This window comes from Sceloporus occidentalis, unplaced genomic scaffold (genome assembly GCF_023333645.1).
Source record: "Sceloporus occidentalis isolate IW3139 unplaced genomic scaffold, rSceOcc1.0.p SCAF_19, whole genome shotgun sequence".
NCBI classification, from domain to species: Eukaryota; Metazoa; Chordata; class Lepidosauria; order Squamata; family Phrynosomatidae; genus Sceloporus; species Sceloporus occidentalis.
Window position 1 is genome coordinate 7506132 of NW_028316999.1, and position 16178 is coordinate 7522309.

The 16178-nt window shown below is 44.2% G+C and overlaps 1 protein-coding gene across 1 annotated transcript in view; it reads left to right on the plus strand.

Moving 5' to 3' along the window:
• Positions 1 to 16178, plus strand: part of LOC149302368 (isoaspartyl peptidase/L-asparaginase-like) — a 32634-nt gene that overhangs the window by 1265 nt on the left and 15191 nt on the right. The window contains exons 2-4 of the mRNA XM_089482443.1: positions 359 to 501; positions 2288 to 2425; positions 9894 to 9913. Of these exons, the coding sequence (XP_089338569.1) occupies positions 359 to 501; positions 2288 to 2425; positions 9894 to 9913 (301 nt within the window). The remainder of the gene's footprint in view (positions 1 to 358; positions 502 to 2287; positions 2426 to 9893; positions 9914 to 16178) is intronic.

Sequence of the window (16178 nt, forward strand, 5' to 3'; positions counted from 1 at the left end):
AAAACATAAATTCTTTTTTTCTTGGTTTCTTGTGCTTTTCAAGTGTGCTTCTCCATCATTTTTCTGAGTGCGAGGTAGCCGTTCCCATTGGAAACTATGCCTTGCAGACCTTGTAATATAAAAGAGAAAAGATAAAACCTGTACAACTGAATGAAAACAACTATATTATTTTCTTGCCAGAAGCATTATATTTACTTAAAAGGCTTGTGACAATAAAGCATATTTTTTGTCAAAGGAATCTAGCACTTTAGCAGCCAGCATGATTGTAGTAAATTGTTTTAATATTGCTTATCATATTTATACCAAAAGCTTTAGGGGATATGTTTGCCTTTGTTACAAACTGAATTGCTTCTTGCAGGTCACGGTGCTGTATTGAATGCTGATGGTAAAGTGGAGCTTGATGCAATCATTATGGATGGGAGAAATCTTTCTGTAGGTTCTGTTTCTTGTATCAAGAATATTGCCAATCCAATCACATTTGCTCGGTCAGTCTTAGAGAAGGTAGGATTAAGCCTTTACTTACCTTGCCCTATTAATGTTTTTATGGTGTTTGTATCGTCTGTCACAAGCCCATGAATGCTGGTATAATCAATAAGTAAGGCCAAAGTTGAACTTAAGACCACCACATCCAGCTAATATTCACCTGGAGTCACTGGGCGAAACCCAGATAGTTCCCAGGTATGCTATTTTCGAACCCATGTCTTCTGCTACTTGAGAAGCTAGCTCTTGTGACCTGAAAGCCTCTTGGAGATTGGAGCACGGCGGTGATTGCATCACATGTGATACAAAATGTGATGTAATCATGTAAACATTTGCATCACAAATGGTATCAAATATACTTATGGAAAACACATATTGTCTTGAAAACACTAAAATGCACCTGTTTTGCATCTGTACTCTGGCTTCACTTACAGGAATCCTGCTGTCAGTTTGGACCAGTACAGCCCCGTAGTGCCCAATGTCTGTCAGGAAAGGGGATATATAGCAGTAGAGAACACTGGATGTACTGCCTGTGATTCACACTTCACAAAACCAGGAACTAAGGAACTCCCATGCAAAACTTTATTCAAATAAGAAAAATCTACTTACCTTGCATTGTTAAGTAACCTAATGACAATATAAATAATACATTAGGGGGCTGCTAGATAGTGTTGTCAAACTCTAAAATGTATACATCAGAAAAGTTAAAGCAATTTCCCTTTCCCCTAAAATATGTTGTTTTCTGTATATAGGCATGCATTGATAACCAGTATAATATTTTAAAAATTTACCTGTCACGTAGTAGGTAGTTCAACAGGAACAGTAATAATGCACGGTCCTGCAAAATTACAATTTGCTCGTTTGTGTCAGAGAAATTCTAGCCCAGCAGGTAAATCTTACGTTAGAGTGCCCAGAATGGAGAAAGCTTAGGACACCTGTTGAAGGATAGAGAGAAAAATAACCAATTTGGAGTGAGGGAAGGGGATGTGATTGTGAATTGAGGGTGACTAAAGTTGTGCTGAGATAAAACACAAGTGAAAAGATAGATGGTGACACTTGATAAATGATTATACAAACACGATCGGGGCATAGTATGTATGGCATACGAGAATTTGGGTGCTACAAACATCTATTAATATCAACAATAGCCGTACTGTACACTATTTAATGAAGAAACATCATTTTTTTATGATTATAAAACAAATAACTCCATAAGCAGCCTTGAATAATTGAATACAATTTCTTAATTTAAAAAAATCTTAAATCATTGCCATTTTGATAAATAAAGCTAATCATTTTAAATTAAAAATGCATTAGCCTCTTCCTCTTGATACCCCATGAAATCTCCACCACGGTTTTTACACTTATTAGCTAGAACTTTTTTGACAGAGAAAAATAGCATTAATAAGAGATTTTACTTTTTTTTAAACATTCTGCTAAAATCGTACACAACTGGAACAATTCTCTAAATTTAAAATGACATTCAGAAAGTAATATATCTAAGAGAAAGTATATATACATATATCTTTTCAGATGATATTTTATCTTATCAAATCTTGCTGAAAAAGTTTAACTGCAGTGTGATATAAACTTAGTTTCTGGATCTTTCACATTTTTTTTTCTTTATTATGACTTTTGTGGTTCATAACAAATATATATACAATATTTCCAGGAATATTATAGCATGCAAAAATTACATTAGTCACTGTAAGAGGTAACAGGATTCAATCTTACGTATTTAGAACATATTGTAAAGGAAGCTTTTGCAAGAATGTAAAAAAGTCATTGATATCATTGTGTGTTATAGACGCCTCATGCTATGTTGACGGGTGAAGGAGCAAACGCTTTTGCAGAAAAGATGAGTATCCCAACTGTGCCAACTAAGGAATTAGTTACAGAACATGCCATTAAGGAGTGGCAACAATATCAAAAATATAACCAAAGTGTCACAACTCTTTTTAACACGGAAAAGTAAGTTGTTTGTTGTTTTTTTAATAGATACCGTATTGGCCTGATTATAGGCCGCACTTTCCCCCCCAACTTTAAGTCTTTAAAGTGGTGAGAGTTTCAGACGGTTGGTGCCGCAGAGAGAAGTCCTGTAGCCAGGCATAGGAGGAGGTGATAAGTGAAGATGCAAGGTGCAGGTCATTGTTGGGTCTTAGAGGGCTGGCTGGAGTATATTTGCTGATGAGGGAGGATAGGTAGAGGGGGTGCCGTTAGTGAGAGCTTTGTAGGATAGAGTGAGTATTTTGAATTTAATTCTGCTATGGATGGGGAGCTAGTGGAGGGATTCCCAGAGAGGTGCGGCAGATGCAGAGCGTCGGGTGAGATATATTTGTCTGGCAGAGGCATCGAGGACAGACTGGAGGGGGGATAGTCGGGAGAGAGGGAGGCTGATAAGTAGGTTGTTGAAGTAGTCTAGGCAGGAGATTACAAGGGAGTGGATTAGTTGTTTTGCGGTGCAGGCAGTCAGGAATGGACGAATTTTGGAAATGTGGCGTAGTTGGTTGTGGCAGGATTTAGAGAGTGATTTGAAGTGAGGGATAAAAGATAGGTTTGAGTCTAGGGTCACTTCGAGACTTGGGGTGAAGAAGAGATAGTGGTATCATCAACAGTGATAGAAAGGTCAGAGAGGGGAATAGAGTTAGAGGGAGGGATTAGAAGGAGCCCAGTCTTAGACATATTTATCTTGAGGTGGTGAGAGGCCATCTAGGAAGAGATGCCAGATAGGCAGCTGCTGATCTGAGAGAGGACAGATGCAGAGAGAGATTGGGGGTGGAGAGATAGATTTATGTGTCATCTGCATTGAGGTGGCATTTGAAGCCAAAGCTGTCGATAAGTTTTCCAAGTGAGGAAGTATAGATGGAGAATAGTAGAGGACCCAGGACAGAACTCTGAGGTACTCCAACAGACAGAGGCATTGAAGAGGATGAGTCGCCAGCAAAAGACACAGAGAAGGATCTGTCAAGCAATAGAAAAGAAAGAGTTCCTAGCGCTTTATATAATATAGAACCCACAAGATAAAATAAAAAAAAAATACTTACATTTCAGCATGTACGGGTTGTTCAGCGGTCTCAATTGACGTCTCTCAAATGCAAATACCACACGGAATATAAAAAGCATCATAGAGACATCATAGCGCAAAAAACATCACTGCATCCAATAAAATTGTAAAACCTATACACAGCCTGCTCACCCTATTCAGAGCCAAATTAAAAATTTAGGCTCATAAAGCATACGTTGGACACTCTTAAGGCTGTGTCCCAAGCCCCTTTTTGGAGAATAATCACTCAAGATAGCGTATATAATTAAAAATTTTAAACAATTTATAAAATACTTCAAATGAGGTTTTTTTTTTTGTTTTTTTTTTAACAAAACACTTAATCATTAATAAAATATATTATAATAAAGCGCTCAAATAGGCTCACTGGGACGTGTTTCATCAGTCCCTGACTTCCTTAGCCAGTGCAATGAGCTTCCATCATCAATATTGCCTTTTTATACTAAAATCCAGTCTAAACTTTTAAAATTCTCAATGGTCCACAGCTGCTATTTTTGTTTCCTGTGCCCATATATGGGCATACAGTTTCCAGTATTGCGCAATGTTGTTATAATTAACATTCGGTTTTCAGTTGCCGCTAAAGTGCAATTTCGGTTTTCGGTTCTTGCATCGGTATGCCCACAATCGATATTCTTTTTCGTTAAGAGTTTTAATAAAAGTTAAAAAGCATCACTTTTTAAAAAAGTATATTAAATAGAAATTGAAGTAATAGTATAAAAATGAAGTAATTTACCAAAGAAACTAGTGTATCTAAAAGACCTTATCATAATAGGCTAGAGGGCAGTATAAAAGTAATATATTTAAAAGGTCAAATATTAAGAATATTTTGGGGGGCGTGGTCGGCTCGCGGACAAGATGGACGTGTGAGTCCGGAGCTCTGGTACACCCGGCCCGTATTATAGCATTTATTCGGCTGCTAAACGCACGATGGGCAAAACAAATAAGACACATTCTACCCCGAAGACTTCGGGACCGAGGGACAGGGGTTCGCTTGCCTCGGTTCGCTCGTACTTCGCCGCCTCCCCGGACCGAGATTCGAGGGATTCTGATCACAGGCCACCTTCTCCCGCCGCAAGCCTGGATAGCGTGGCGACTGGTGTGAGTGCCCGGAGACCGCGGCTGCCTTCCCCGGGTCCGGAGGATCTCTCCTGGAAAGAGAGGTTCGATTTACTCCCGACGAAAGCGGACATCGCCGATATTGTTGACCAAGCGACCAAAGGGATACGCTCAAGCCTTACCGCGATTCAATCGGATATCCGCCATATTGGCGAGCGCGTGGCGACATTGGAGGAAGACCAACCCCGAGTGCATGCGACAGTGGACTCCCTGACCTTACATCTCCGAGAGCAGTCCAGTCTCATACAACACCTGTCTCGAAAGTTGGAGGATCTTGATAACAGGGGACGCAGGAACAATCTCCGGGTTCGGGGATTGCCGGAGTCGGTGGCGCAGGAAGAGCTCCCTGCCACTCTGCGGGCCATCTTTAACAAGATCCTTAACCGAGAGGACGCAGCACCGATTGGGTTCGACAGAGTGCATAGGGCCCTCAGACAGAGGCCTTCTGACTCGCTGCCTCCTCGCGATGTGGTTTGCTGTCTGCAGGATTTCCCCTTAAAGGAGGACATTATGCGGGCGTTCAGATCTCGCCCTACGTTTACGTGGGACTCGTACGCCATTTCAGTTTTTCAAGACTTGTCCCCCGCCACGCTGCAGAACCGACGTGCGCTCCAGCCACTTACCAAGGCTCTTCGCGCAGCGAGCATCCCCTACCAGTGGGGCTTCCCCTTCGCCCTGCTCGTGCGGAGGGGCTCTACCACGCATGTGGTCCGTCGACCCGAGGATGTTCCGCATCTCACAGAAGCTTTGGGTCTGCCGCACTGTGAGGTTCCAGCCTGGGAGTACTCCTTCTCTCCGCCTGCCAGCCTCTCCGACCCCGCCAGGGAGTGGTCCCCGAGGCCTCAGCGCCCTAAGCGCCGACGACGCCCGGACGACGCCATGCCCTGATGACACCCGTTCCGCTCTTCAGTGGTGCAATCTTCATTCTTCTGGCGGAGCTTCTCGTGGACGCCGTCGTCTCCCTGTTCTGCTCTTTGGAGGATTTTCGCTGTGCGCCTTACCTGCTGGATGTCGCCGTCCTTCGATCATCCTCCCCGTCGCCCTCTTCCCGGCCTCTCTGGGCCTTTCCCGGGACTTTTTTCGAGGAACCGTGAGTGGGACAGCGGGTGTGGGGACTGGATGAATTGTGGCTCCCGCCAACTGGAGTGTCCTCTGCGCCGGTTGTTGCCCGTTTGACCGTTGCGGACGGGGGCACCTGTCTGTGGGCACTGTGATGTCCTTTTTATGGCCACGCTCGGGGCGCTGCCCGTTTGTCCATTTTGCTCTCTCCGTTCCTACGCTATGGAGGGGCAGACTCTCTCTTACGATTTTGTGTTCTTTTGTTTTATTTGCCGCCGCGGATCGACTCGTTTCTGATTTTATTTTGCCTTTTTACATATATTTTTCCGTTCGCACCCGTTCGTTTTTCCATACGTTCCCATTCACTTTAACACTTGCACTCATTCACGTACGCTCGTTCGCAGGCATTGCCTCTTTCACATTTACGTGGTCGTGCGGCCTATGGCGCATGGCCCTCGTAGCCCTATCTCGCACACATCGCTTCATGGGTTCGCCCCTACGGTGTCCTGTTGCACTTGGTTCCTGCAGTTAGGCCCTTCGTGTGGTCTCAGGGCCGGGTGTGCCTCCCCTCTCCGATGCGAATCCGTTATGGTTCCCTTCTCCACCCCCCGGAGCCGTCCTGTCTCCCTCTCCTGTTGGAGTGGAGTGCAGGTTGTTGACCTTCTGTTTGGTCGTTGGGCTCGTTACTTGGTGCCTCGGCACCCGGGGTCGCTTGTGGCCCGTGTTGTGTCTACATTTGACTCTCAAGGTTTATGTTTACAATTTTGGTTTTCTTGGTTTTATCTTATTTTCTCAGTTTGTACACTGCAGGAGTCTCATGGCCTCCATTGCTCTCTCCAGGTCTCCTTAGATGATCCCTGATTTAGTTAATGTTGCCTCTCTTAATGTCAGAGGCCTCAATAAGCCCCAGCAACGATCCAAATTGCTTCACAGTCTCCACCTATTTAAGACGCATATCGCGTTTTTACAGGAGACCCATTTCAGGTCTTCACGGGAATTTAAACTTACAGACCACCGCTATACTCAGGTGTTCTTCTCTAGCTCTCCCGACTCCAAGACTAAGGGGGTGGCTATTGTGCTTCATAAGTCGCTTTCTTTTCGGCTGTTGGACCTTTGGAGGGATGCAGATGGCAGGGCTATATTCCTGAAGGGTTTAGTTGGTAATTGTAAAGTTACTCTTGGCACTGTTTATGCGCCCAACCGCGGGCAACACCTTTTCCTCTGTCGTTTGTTGTCTAAGTTTGCGGAATTTCAGGAGGGTTTAGCTATTTTTGGAGGGGATTTTAATATGACCCTCGACCCTTTAAGGGACTCCTCAGCGCACTTCTCGCATATTCCCTTTACTCATATTAAGAAAGTGAGGAGGGCCCTGCATTCTTGTCAGCTGGTGGATGTCTGGCGTTCGCAGCACCCCCAGGGGAAGGACTATACGTTCTACTCTGCAGTTCATAACCGTTACACCCGCATAGACATGCTTTTTCTTTCCCATCACCATTTACTGCACTTACATGCGACTGACATCGGCATCCGCTCGCTCAGTGACCATTCCCCAGCCCTTCTCTCTCTGAAGTTGTCTCCGTCCTTTCGCAGGCCCTGGAGTTGGAGGCTTAACGAAAATTTGCTGGATAATCCCTCGTCCTTGGCTGACCTTTCGGGCCACCTCACTAACTATTTTAAAGATAATGACTCAGATGCGGTTCCCTTTCCCACGGTTTGGGAGGCGCACAAAGCATTTATTAGGGGGCACCTCATAAATCTTGGTGCCACGCTGCGGAAGCTTCGCTTAGCCGACATTATGGCTCTGACCGCTCGCATTCACCGCCTGGAGCTTTCCCACAAAGCTACGTTGGACGCGTCTGTGTTGTTGCAGTTACAGGCTGCTCGGGATCAACTGGCCTCCCTCCTAGACGCCAGGGTGAAGCGGTCTTATTTGCTGACCAGGAAGCAATTCTATGAGCTCGGCGACAAGCCGGGCAAATTGTTGGCTCGCGCACTTAGAGCTAAGAGGTTAGCCGCGTTTATTCCTAAGGTGCGCGATTCTACGGGTTCGCTTCGGTTTGAATCACATGAGATTGCCCGTTGCTTTCGTGACTTCTATAGTTCCTTATACGCTTTGCCGCCGCCGGACTTGGACGCGTCCCGCCACTTGGCTAGGATGAGGGAGTATCTCCATAAATATCTGCCTCGGCGTTTAGATGTCGATGCCTTAGCTGCCCTAAACTCCCCAATTACGTGTGACGAAGTCAAGACAGCGCTAAAACTCACCCCTTCGGGCAAAAGTCCGGGCCCCGATGGTCTGACCAGTGGTTACTACAACCACTTTTTCTCGGTTCTAGGGTCCCCCCTAACGAAATTTTTCAACCAGCTCGCTAGCGGTCGCATCCCCGATCCCCACACTAACCTTGCCCACATTGTCGTTATCCCCAAGCCGGGTAGAGATGCGGATTGTTGCTCCAACTACCGCCCCATCTCCTTGATTAACACAGATCTGAAACTGCTCGCCAAGGTGATGGCGCTTCGCTTCCAACAATATATACCGGGCTTGATTCACAGAGATCAGGTCGGCTTTGTCCCCGGGAGGGAGGCCAGGGATAACACCATCAGGGTGCTGAATTTGATGACGTACGCCCATGCCCATAAGCTTCCCTATGCGTTAGTATCCATGGACGCCGAGAAGGCGTTTGATAGGGTTGCTTGGCCCTTCCTCTTTCAGACGCTGGATGCTATTGGCGTGTCGGGGTACTTTCTTAATCTGATCAAAGCCTTATATTCCAATCCCACAGCTCAAATCAAGGTTAATGGTGTCCTCTCCGAAGCCCTACATATTCGCAACGGTACGAGGCAGGGGTGCCCCTTGTCCCCGTTATTGTTTATCCTGACCATGGAGCCCCTTGCATGCGCCCTGCGGGAGAACGCTGACATCACTGGCATCTCCGTCGCCAACCATGTCCACAAGCTCGCTATATACGCGGACGACATGCTCTGCATGATCACGCAGCCACACTCCTCCCTTCCTCAGATTGTGGCGGAGCTCGATTCCTTCCAAGAGCTTTCGAATTATAAAATTAACCTTCAGAAGTCCGAAATCCTGGGCATTAATGTTCCGGACCCGATCAGGGAGCGCCTTTCACGTACCTTTCTCCTCAAGTGGCGGCCGGTGGCGATTAAATATTTGGGGCTGATGCTTCCCTCGGACCTGTCCCAACTTCGCCAGTTGAACTTCGATGCATTGCTTTCCGCGGTTATCGCGGATCTCCGTAAATGGTCGGTTCCGCACATATCCTGGTTTGGTCGCACTGGCGTCCTGAAAATGAACATCTTGCCCAGATTTCTGTATTTGCTTCAATGCCTGCCGATCTCTCTCCCCAGGGCGTATTTCAAGACCTGCCAGAGGGTGTTTCGTAGGTATATTTGGGGGAATCGGAGCCCCCGGTTGGCCCTCGCTCATATGGTCAGACCCAAGCACAGGGGGGGTCTAGGGGTCCCGTGTGTGGAGTGGTACTGGATGGCGGCTCACCTACGCCGCATAGTGGAGTGGTCCTTGGAGGTCCCGAAGCTTTGGGTGCCCCTGGAGAACTCCTTCCTGGCGCATCACATTGCGGCGGTGCCGTGGCTGCCGGACCGCTATCACGCTCTGACGGTGTCTACTCATCCCACTATCACGGCTACCTTACGTGTTTTTAAACGGCTGTCCTCCCGTCGTCTCGTTTCGTCGTGCCCCAGTCCCCTTTTTCCCCTCTCGCATAATCCCGCTCTCGATCGCAACATCCAGGCTGGTCTCCAGAGTTTCTGTACGCAACTTCGTACCAAGCTTGTACGCATTTATCAACTACTCCAGGGTTCTCAATTTCGGCCCCTCAGGGTCCTCTTGCGACAGGCTCCGTCCTCCTTTTCCTGCGTTTTCCTGCATCACCAAATTAAGCATTTCATTGCCTCGCTGTTACCGAACGCTCATCTCACTAGACCTCTTTCCCCTTTTGAAAACCTATGTGTGGCTACTAACGAGCCCTCACACCTCCTTTCGCAACTCTATAATATTATGGTGGACGAACATTGTACGACCAAGCCGTTCTTCCTTAGCCTGTGGGAGAGGGATCTTGCCTTGCCTGCCCCCTTCTCTGAGGCGGAATGGGATAAGATCATAGCGCTGATACATAAAGGCTCGATTTCAAGCAAGGTTCAGGAGTGCTCCTATAAGTTACTCTCCCGATGGTATAGGGTCCACCAGGACCTCCACCGCTACGTACCTCAGGTTTCTCCTCTATGTTGGAGGTGTGGCGTGGATGTTGGCTCTTATATCCATCTCTGGTGGGAATGTAGGGACGTCAGGCCATTCTGGGATACGGTGGGCACGGTGATCAGGGAAGTTGCGGATCCCGACTTCGTTTCTTCTCCGGCGGCTTTCTTGTTCCACCACAATCGCGCTTCTTGTGGCTCCTATAAGCGGTCCCTAACCTTCCACCTTATCCAAGCGGCTAAGTCAATTATTCCACGTTTTTGGAAAACCCCGGGGCCCCCCCCCATCCAGGCCTGGGTTTCCAGGGTGAACATGGTTTCCCAGATGGAGGATATGGTTGCCTCCGCCAGAGGGGAGGAGTATCGGAATTCCCTTCGGTGGCTACCGTGGTCGATGTTTCTTGCTTCCTCTCGCGTGCGGGTCCTGGGTCTGGTTCAATCACCTCCACCCTGAATCGGTCCTCTTAGCCGTGTGGTGTCTTTGATATTGGCTGGGCTTTTCTTCTCGGATGGAGATTCTGGTCATATTTTATGTGCCGCCCGCACACTGGTGTGGGTCGCCGTGTCTTTAACGAGGCGATCGTGCAGTGTACTTTTTTCTTTTTATGTTTTCTTTTTATGTTTTCTCTTTTTACTTTTTCCTCTCTGTTTTGTATTTTCTTTGTTACTCTCTCTTTGTTAGGGTTTCTTTTTGTTTACTCAAATGTCTCCAGCATTCTCCGCGTTTCTCCATGCTATTATACAGCGGCACTTCCATATTTGTGTGCTTCTCGACCCTGGTGTGCCGGTTATATTTTCACGCGACCCGGTGCTCCCTACCTATGTACTGACCGCGATATTTGGCTCTGGGTCGTCTCTGGAGCGTGTTATGTATGTATGTTTGGTTTTTTATTGTGCACGTTATCTGTACGACTTCTCTGTCTGCTCTTGTTTTTATTGTAGTGCATATTTTCAATAAAGGAGAATTGACAAAAAAATATTAAGAATATTTTAAAACATAAATTAAATAAAATATTAGACCAGGAGAAATTGTATATAAAATACATAAAATGGCACAACTCAAAGTCCGCATTTAGTCCAAAAGGTTGAAGTGTGTTAAAATTGTATATGAAGCGCATTTCCTCTTATTAAAATCCCCCCCTCTTGTGTTTAACTTTACTTTTTTCAAGGATAAAAAGGTTAAGCCCTTGGGATTGCACATGTGTTTGTAAAATGCAGCGACACACTATGTTTTTTAAACCCATTTCGTTTGTTTCTAATATGTTCTTGTATTCTCTGATTAAGCAGTTTCGTAGTTCTGGCTATATATTTGAGACCGCATGGTCATATTAAAAGATAAATAAAATTTTTAGTAAAAGGTTAAAGGGTCCACGTCGGCTACAATCCTCTTCTTACTGCCAGTATTCCTGCAATTCAAGCAGTGCAGCATCCATGGAAACCTTTAGTAATGTTTTGTTCTTGCTTAATCATTTCATCTTTAAAATCACTTTTAACTAAAACCTGTTTTAAATTCCTTGCCCCTCTACATACAAAATTGGGTTTGCCTGGAAAAAAAAATCTTTAAAATTGGATATTTTTGTAAAATGTGCCAATACCTTCTTACAATCCTCCTGATCTGTCTGTTTTGCTGATTAAAATAAAAGGCATAAAATTTTCCTGTTTTAATACTTGCTCTTTGTTTGCTTTATACTTAATTATTTTTGCTCCAACTTTTTTATTCTTCCCTTTCGTATCCTTTTTGTTGAAATGCATCCATTAAAACTGCTGTTTGTTCAAGGAACTCTTCTTCTTCGGTGCAGTTCCCCTTTAGTCTTAAAAATTGGCCTTTAGGGATGTTTTCCGTCCACTTCTGCAAATGACAGCTTTCTTTAACGATATAACTGTTGCAATCAACCTTTTTTTAAAAATGTCTTTGATTTAGTAACATTGTCTTCTATATAGATAGTAAGATCTAAAAAATTCACTTACTTCTTGCTCCATACTGAATCCAACTTAATACTGCCTGTGTGCGAGTTAAGAACCTCACCATTCCAGACCATAAAAATGTCATCAATATACCTTATATAGGTAACCAGGTATTGCACCCAGCCTTTCAAAGCTTCTTCTTCCCATTGTGCCATGAACAAATTGGCATAGCTGGGAGCAAACCTGGTCCCCATAGTGGTACCTTCCAGTTGGAGGTAAAAATCGTCTTTAAAACAGATATAATTATTCTTTAAAATTATTTCTACACCCTCTAAAATGTATTCCACCTGCTCCAGTTCCATTTTATTTTCGGATTTTGTTAAAAACTTTCTAATTGCATTTAGCCCTCCATCATGTGGAATATTAGTATAAAGAGACCTAACATCACTGGTGACCAACAAATAGTTCTCCTTCCATTCTGTACCTTCGAGTATCTGAAGTACATTGATCGTATCTTTTAGATATGAATTAATGGTCTTTACTATCGGTTGCAATAGATGATCAACGTACTCAGACACTCTATTTGATATTGCGTTGATCCCAGAGATGATAGGTCTTCCAGGAGGAAGGTATCTTCGGCAGGTGGCAAAATACAGGCTGTCTTGGATGTAGAATTAAAAAAAATAATAATTCTTTTTCAGTTAAAATACCTAAAACTTGACCTTTTTCTAAAGAATCGTAAAACTTTGTATTTCTAAAATTGGGTCTTTAGTCAATAATTTATACGTTTTTGTATCTCCCAAAAGTCTTGCCATCTTTTTCTCTCTGTCTTATTCGTTTTCCGTTTCTTAGATCTTCCCCTCTACATCCTCTTCTTCTTCCTGGTATGGACATTTTCCATGATGGTTTCCGTCTCTCATATATAGGATCCTCAATCTCCATTTGTCCTCTCTCGCTCTCTTTCTGAAAATCCTCCTCTTCTTTAAGTTCTTCAAATCTATTTCTGAGGGGGATATGTCTTGTTTCTCTTGTCTGTTTGTCTTTTGAATTATGAATGTATCTTGAGTGGGATTTCTCATCTCCCTCCATTCTTATAGTCTTCTTGGGGTCTTCCTCTTCTATATTGCTCTTTAGTCCAGGCCCCCTGTTCTCCCTGGGTGTTCCTTCGTTTGGTCTCTTTCTCAGGTGAGGAATTTCTCAAACGGCGTTCAGTGTTAATGATTTTCTTTGCCACGTATTCTTTGCGTGGTATGTTTCTCATAGTCTCCTATATCTCTTTGAAGTTCCTTCTTTTTTTAATGGAGATCTCCCTGTCAAGTTTGTCCAGGGATTTTTCTGCTTTTTCCACAAAATCATTCAAATAACTCTCACTTAAAACATCCTTTAAAACTTTATAATCCTCTTCTATAATCATGCTAGTTTCTCGTAGGTCTTACTGTCTTTGTTCCACAATTACTTGAACAGCATGCAGTGAGAAGCCCTCCAACATTCCTTCCCATTTTGTGTTAAACTTCTAATTTTCTTGTCCAAAGGGTTTTTAAAGAAACATTTTTAAAGAATGTTTAATAATATAGTAGAGATAGGCAGTGGCGTCTCCAGCTTTCATATTTAGGGGGGGCACATGGGGGCCAGGGACCAATTATAAAACGCCACATATACACTATATATATATATATATATATATATATATATATATACATACACACATTAGACGTGCATTTTTAACTACATAATAGTTAAGACCGTGATTGAAATATGATTTCAAAATAACAGCTAAACTGGCAGTTATTTTTCATTCTTTAATATTAGCCCCTGCTGACAATATATATAAATATTAGACCCTGCTGCCGATATATAGAAATATTACACCCCGCTTCTGATATATATTAATATTAGCCCCTGCAGCCAATATATATTTATATTAGACGCTGCTGCCAATATATATAAATATTAAACACTGCTGTCAATATATAAATAAATATTAGCCCCTGCTGCCAATTTATAAATGAATATTAGCCCCTGCTGCCAAAACATATATAAATATTTGCCCCTGCTGCCAATATATTTTATAGTGTAAAAATTGGGCCCTACCCAAGCATTTCCTTGGGCCCCGCTCAACGCTTCCTTGCATGCAATCACTCCCTCCGCTACCACACCAAAAAATATATATTTGCCACACTGACTGCAGATCAGAGGAAGACCGTGAGAGTCAGTCCTGCACTGTAACATTGAGAGGTCCTCTCCCCTGTAATCATCCCCAGAGTCCCTTTGTCCTCTCATTCACTAAACCATACCGCTCTTTTACTTACACCCTGTGGAAACAGCACATGCAACTGAATGAGATTAAAAAAACTTGTATTTGCAGGTATACATAAATAATGTATAGAAACATAGCATTGCAGGTATAAACCAACAGAACACACAAACCCAGCATTGCAGGTATAGATCAACTGGAAATCACATGTAAACTCAGCACTGAAGGTATAGATCAAATAAACAACACATGGAAACAGCACTCCAGGTATTGATCAACTGAATAAGACATACAAATCCTATATTTGCAGGTAAACATAAATAATGTATGGGAACATAGCAGATACAGATCAACAGAATAACACAAAAAACAGCTTTGCAGGTATATATCAATTGGAAATTACATATAAACTCTGCATTAAATGTATAGATAAACCCCCCTAAATGACAGGCATAGATCACAGGTCGCACACCCCAAAGCCAACCCTGGCGTCATTGCCCACATAGAACCTGACCAGCACCCAAATTACACATACATACATAGGACGTGCCATCTTTGTCGTCAAACAGCCCAGCATGAGTCAACATTGTCCCCAAACAGCTGGACGTACGCCATGTTTGTCCCATAAAGACGCTACCTGTGACATCTTTGTCCCCATTGCCTAAACACCCTGCTTATACAATCTTTGCTTTTTTGACAAATCAATAATACACCTATGATTCACAAACACTTTTACAGTCACTCACTAATTCACTTTCATTCACACAATCATTTATTCTTTCGCACAAATTATTTACACATGTTCATTAATGCATTCACACATTAATCCATTCATTCTCTCTCTCATTCTGACTCTTTATTTCAATATTCTTGCCACCCTCCTTTCTCCCTATCTACTCCCTCTCCCTCGCTATCTACCCTATTTAACCCCTCTCCCTTCCTCCCTAATGCCTCTCCCTCCTTATCTACCCTATCTACTCCCTCTCCCTCCCTATCTATCCTATCTACCACCTCTCCCTCCCTATATACCCCCTCTCCCTCCCAATCTATCCTATCTACCCTATCTCTCCCTCCCAATCAATCCTATCTCTCCCCCCCAATCAATCCTATCTCCCCCCAATCAATCCTATCCCCCCAATCAATCCTATCTCTCCCCTCCCCCCCAATCAATCCTATCTCTCCCCTCTCCCTCCCAATCTACCTCTTCTCACTCTCTAACCCCCTCCTAACTTTCTACCCTCTCCCCCCTTCGAAGTTCCCTTACCTTGGGCTTGTAGAAGTCCAGCGGTGCGATCGCGAAGTCCCTGTCTCCCTGGTTCTGCCGCAGTGTGCGCGGCTTCACTGTTGAGCGCCGGATATGACATCATATACCGGCGCTCAACTTGAAATGCTGGCACTGCGACCAAGGAAGAGTGAGAGGCGCCGAACAGTTTCTGAAAGCGACCGTTCGGCGCCTCTCTCTCTCCTCCGCGTCCCCAAAAAAAAAAGACGGCGTTTCAATTGGCGGGGCACACGGGGGGGCACAGCATGATGTAGGGGGGGCCATGGCCCCCTCTGGCCCCCCCCTGCCGACGCCACTGGAGATAGGCCATTTTCATCAGAAATGATGAGAGCCAACATCTTCCCAATCTTAAAAAAGGGTAAACCTTCTACGATTATTACAAACTATTGTCCGATTTCCCTAATCAACGTGGACGTTAAAATATTCTCATCAATATTGGCACTGAGGATAAAGTCTATTCTAGACACAATAATTCATATAGATCAGATAGGTTTTGTCCCGGGAAGATCCTCTAGCTACAATTCAAGAAGAATAATAGACATTTTGGACTCATGTACTAGATCGAAAATTCCCCTGTTGACTATGGCAGTAGACGCAGAGAAGGCTTTCGACTGGGTCAGTTGGAAGTTTTTAAACTGTGCTTTATCAAGATATGGAATACACGGATGGATGCATAGGGCAACTTTATCTATGTACTCAGACCCTTCAGCTAGAGTAGTAGACCCAAACCTCTGCTCTCCATGGTTTCAGTTGCGAAATGTCACCCGTCAGGGATGCCCACTATC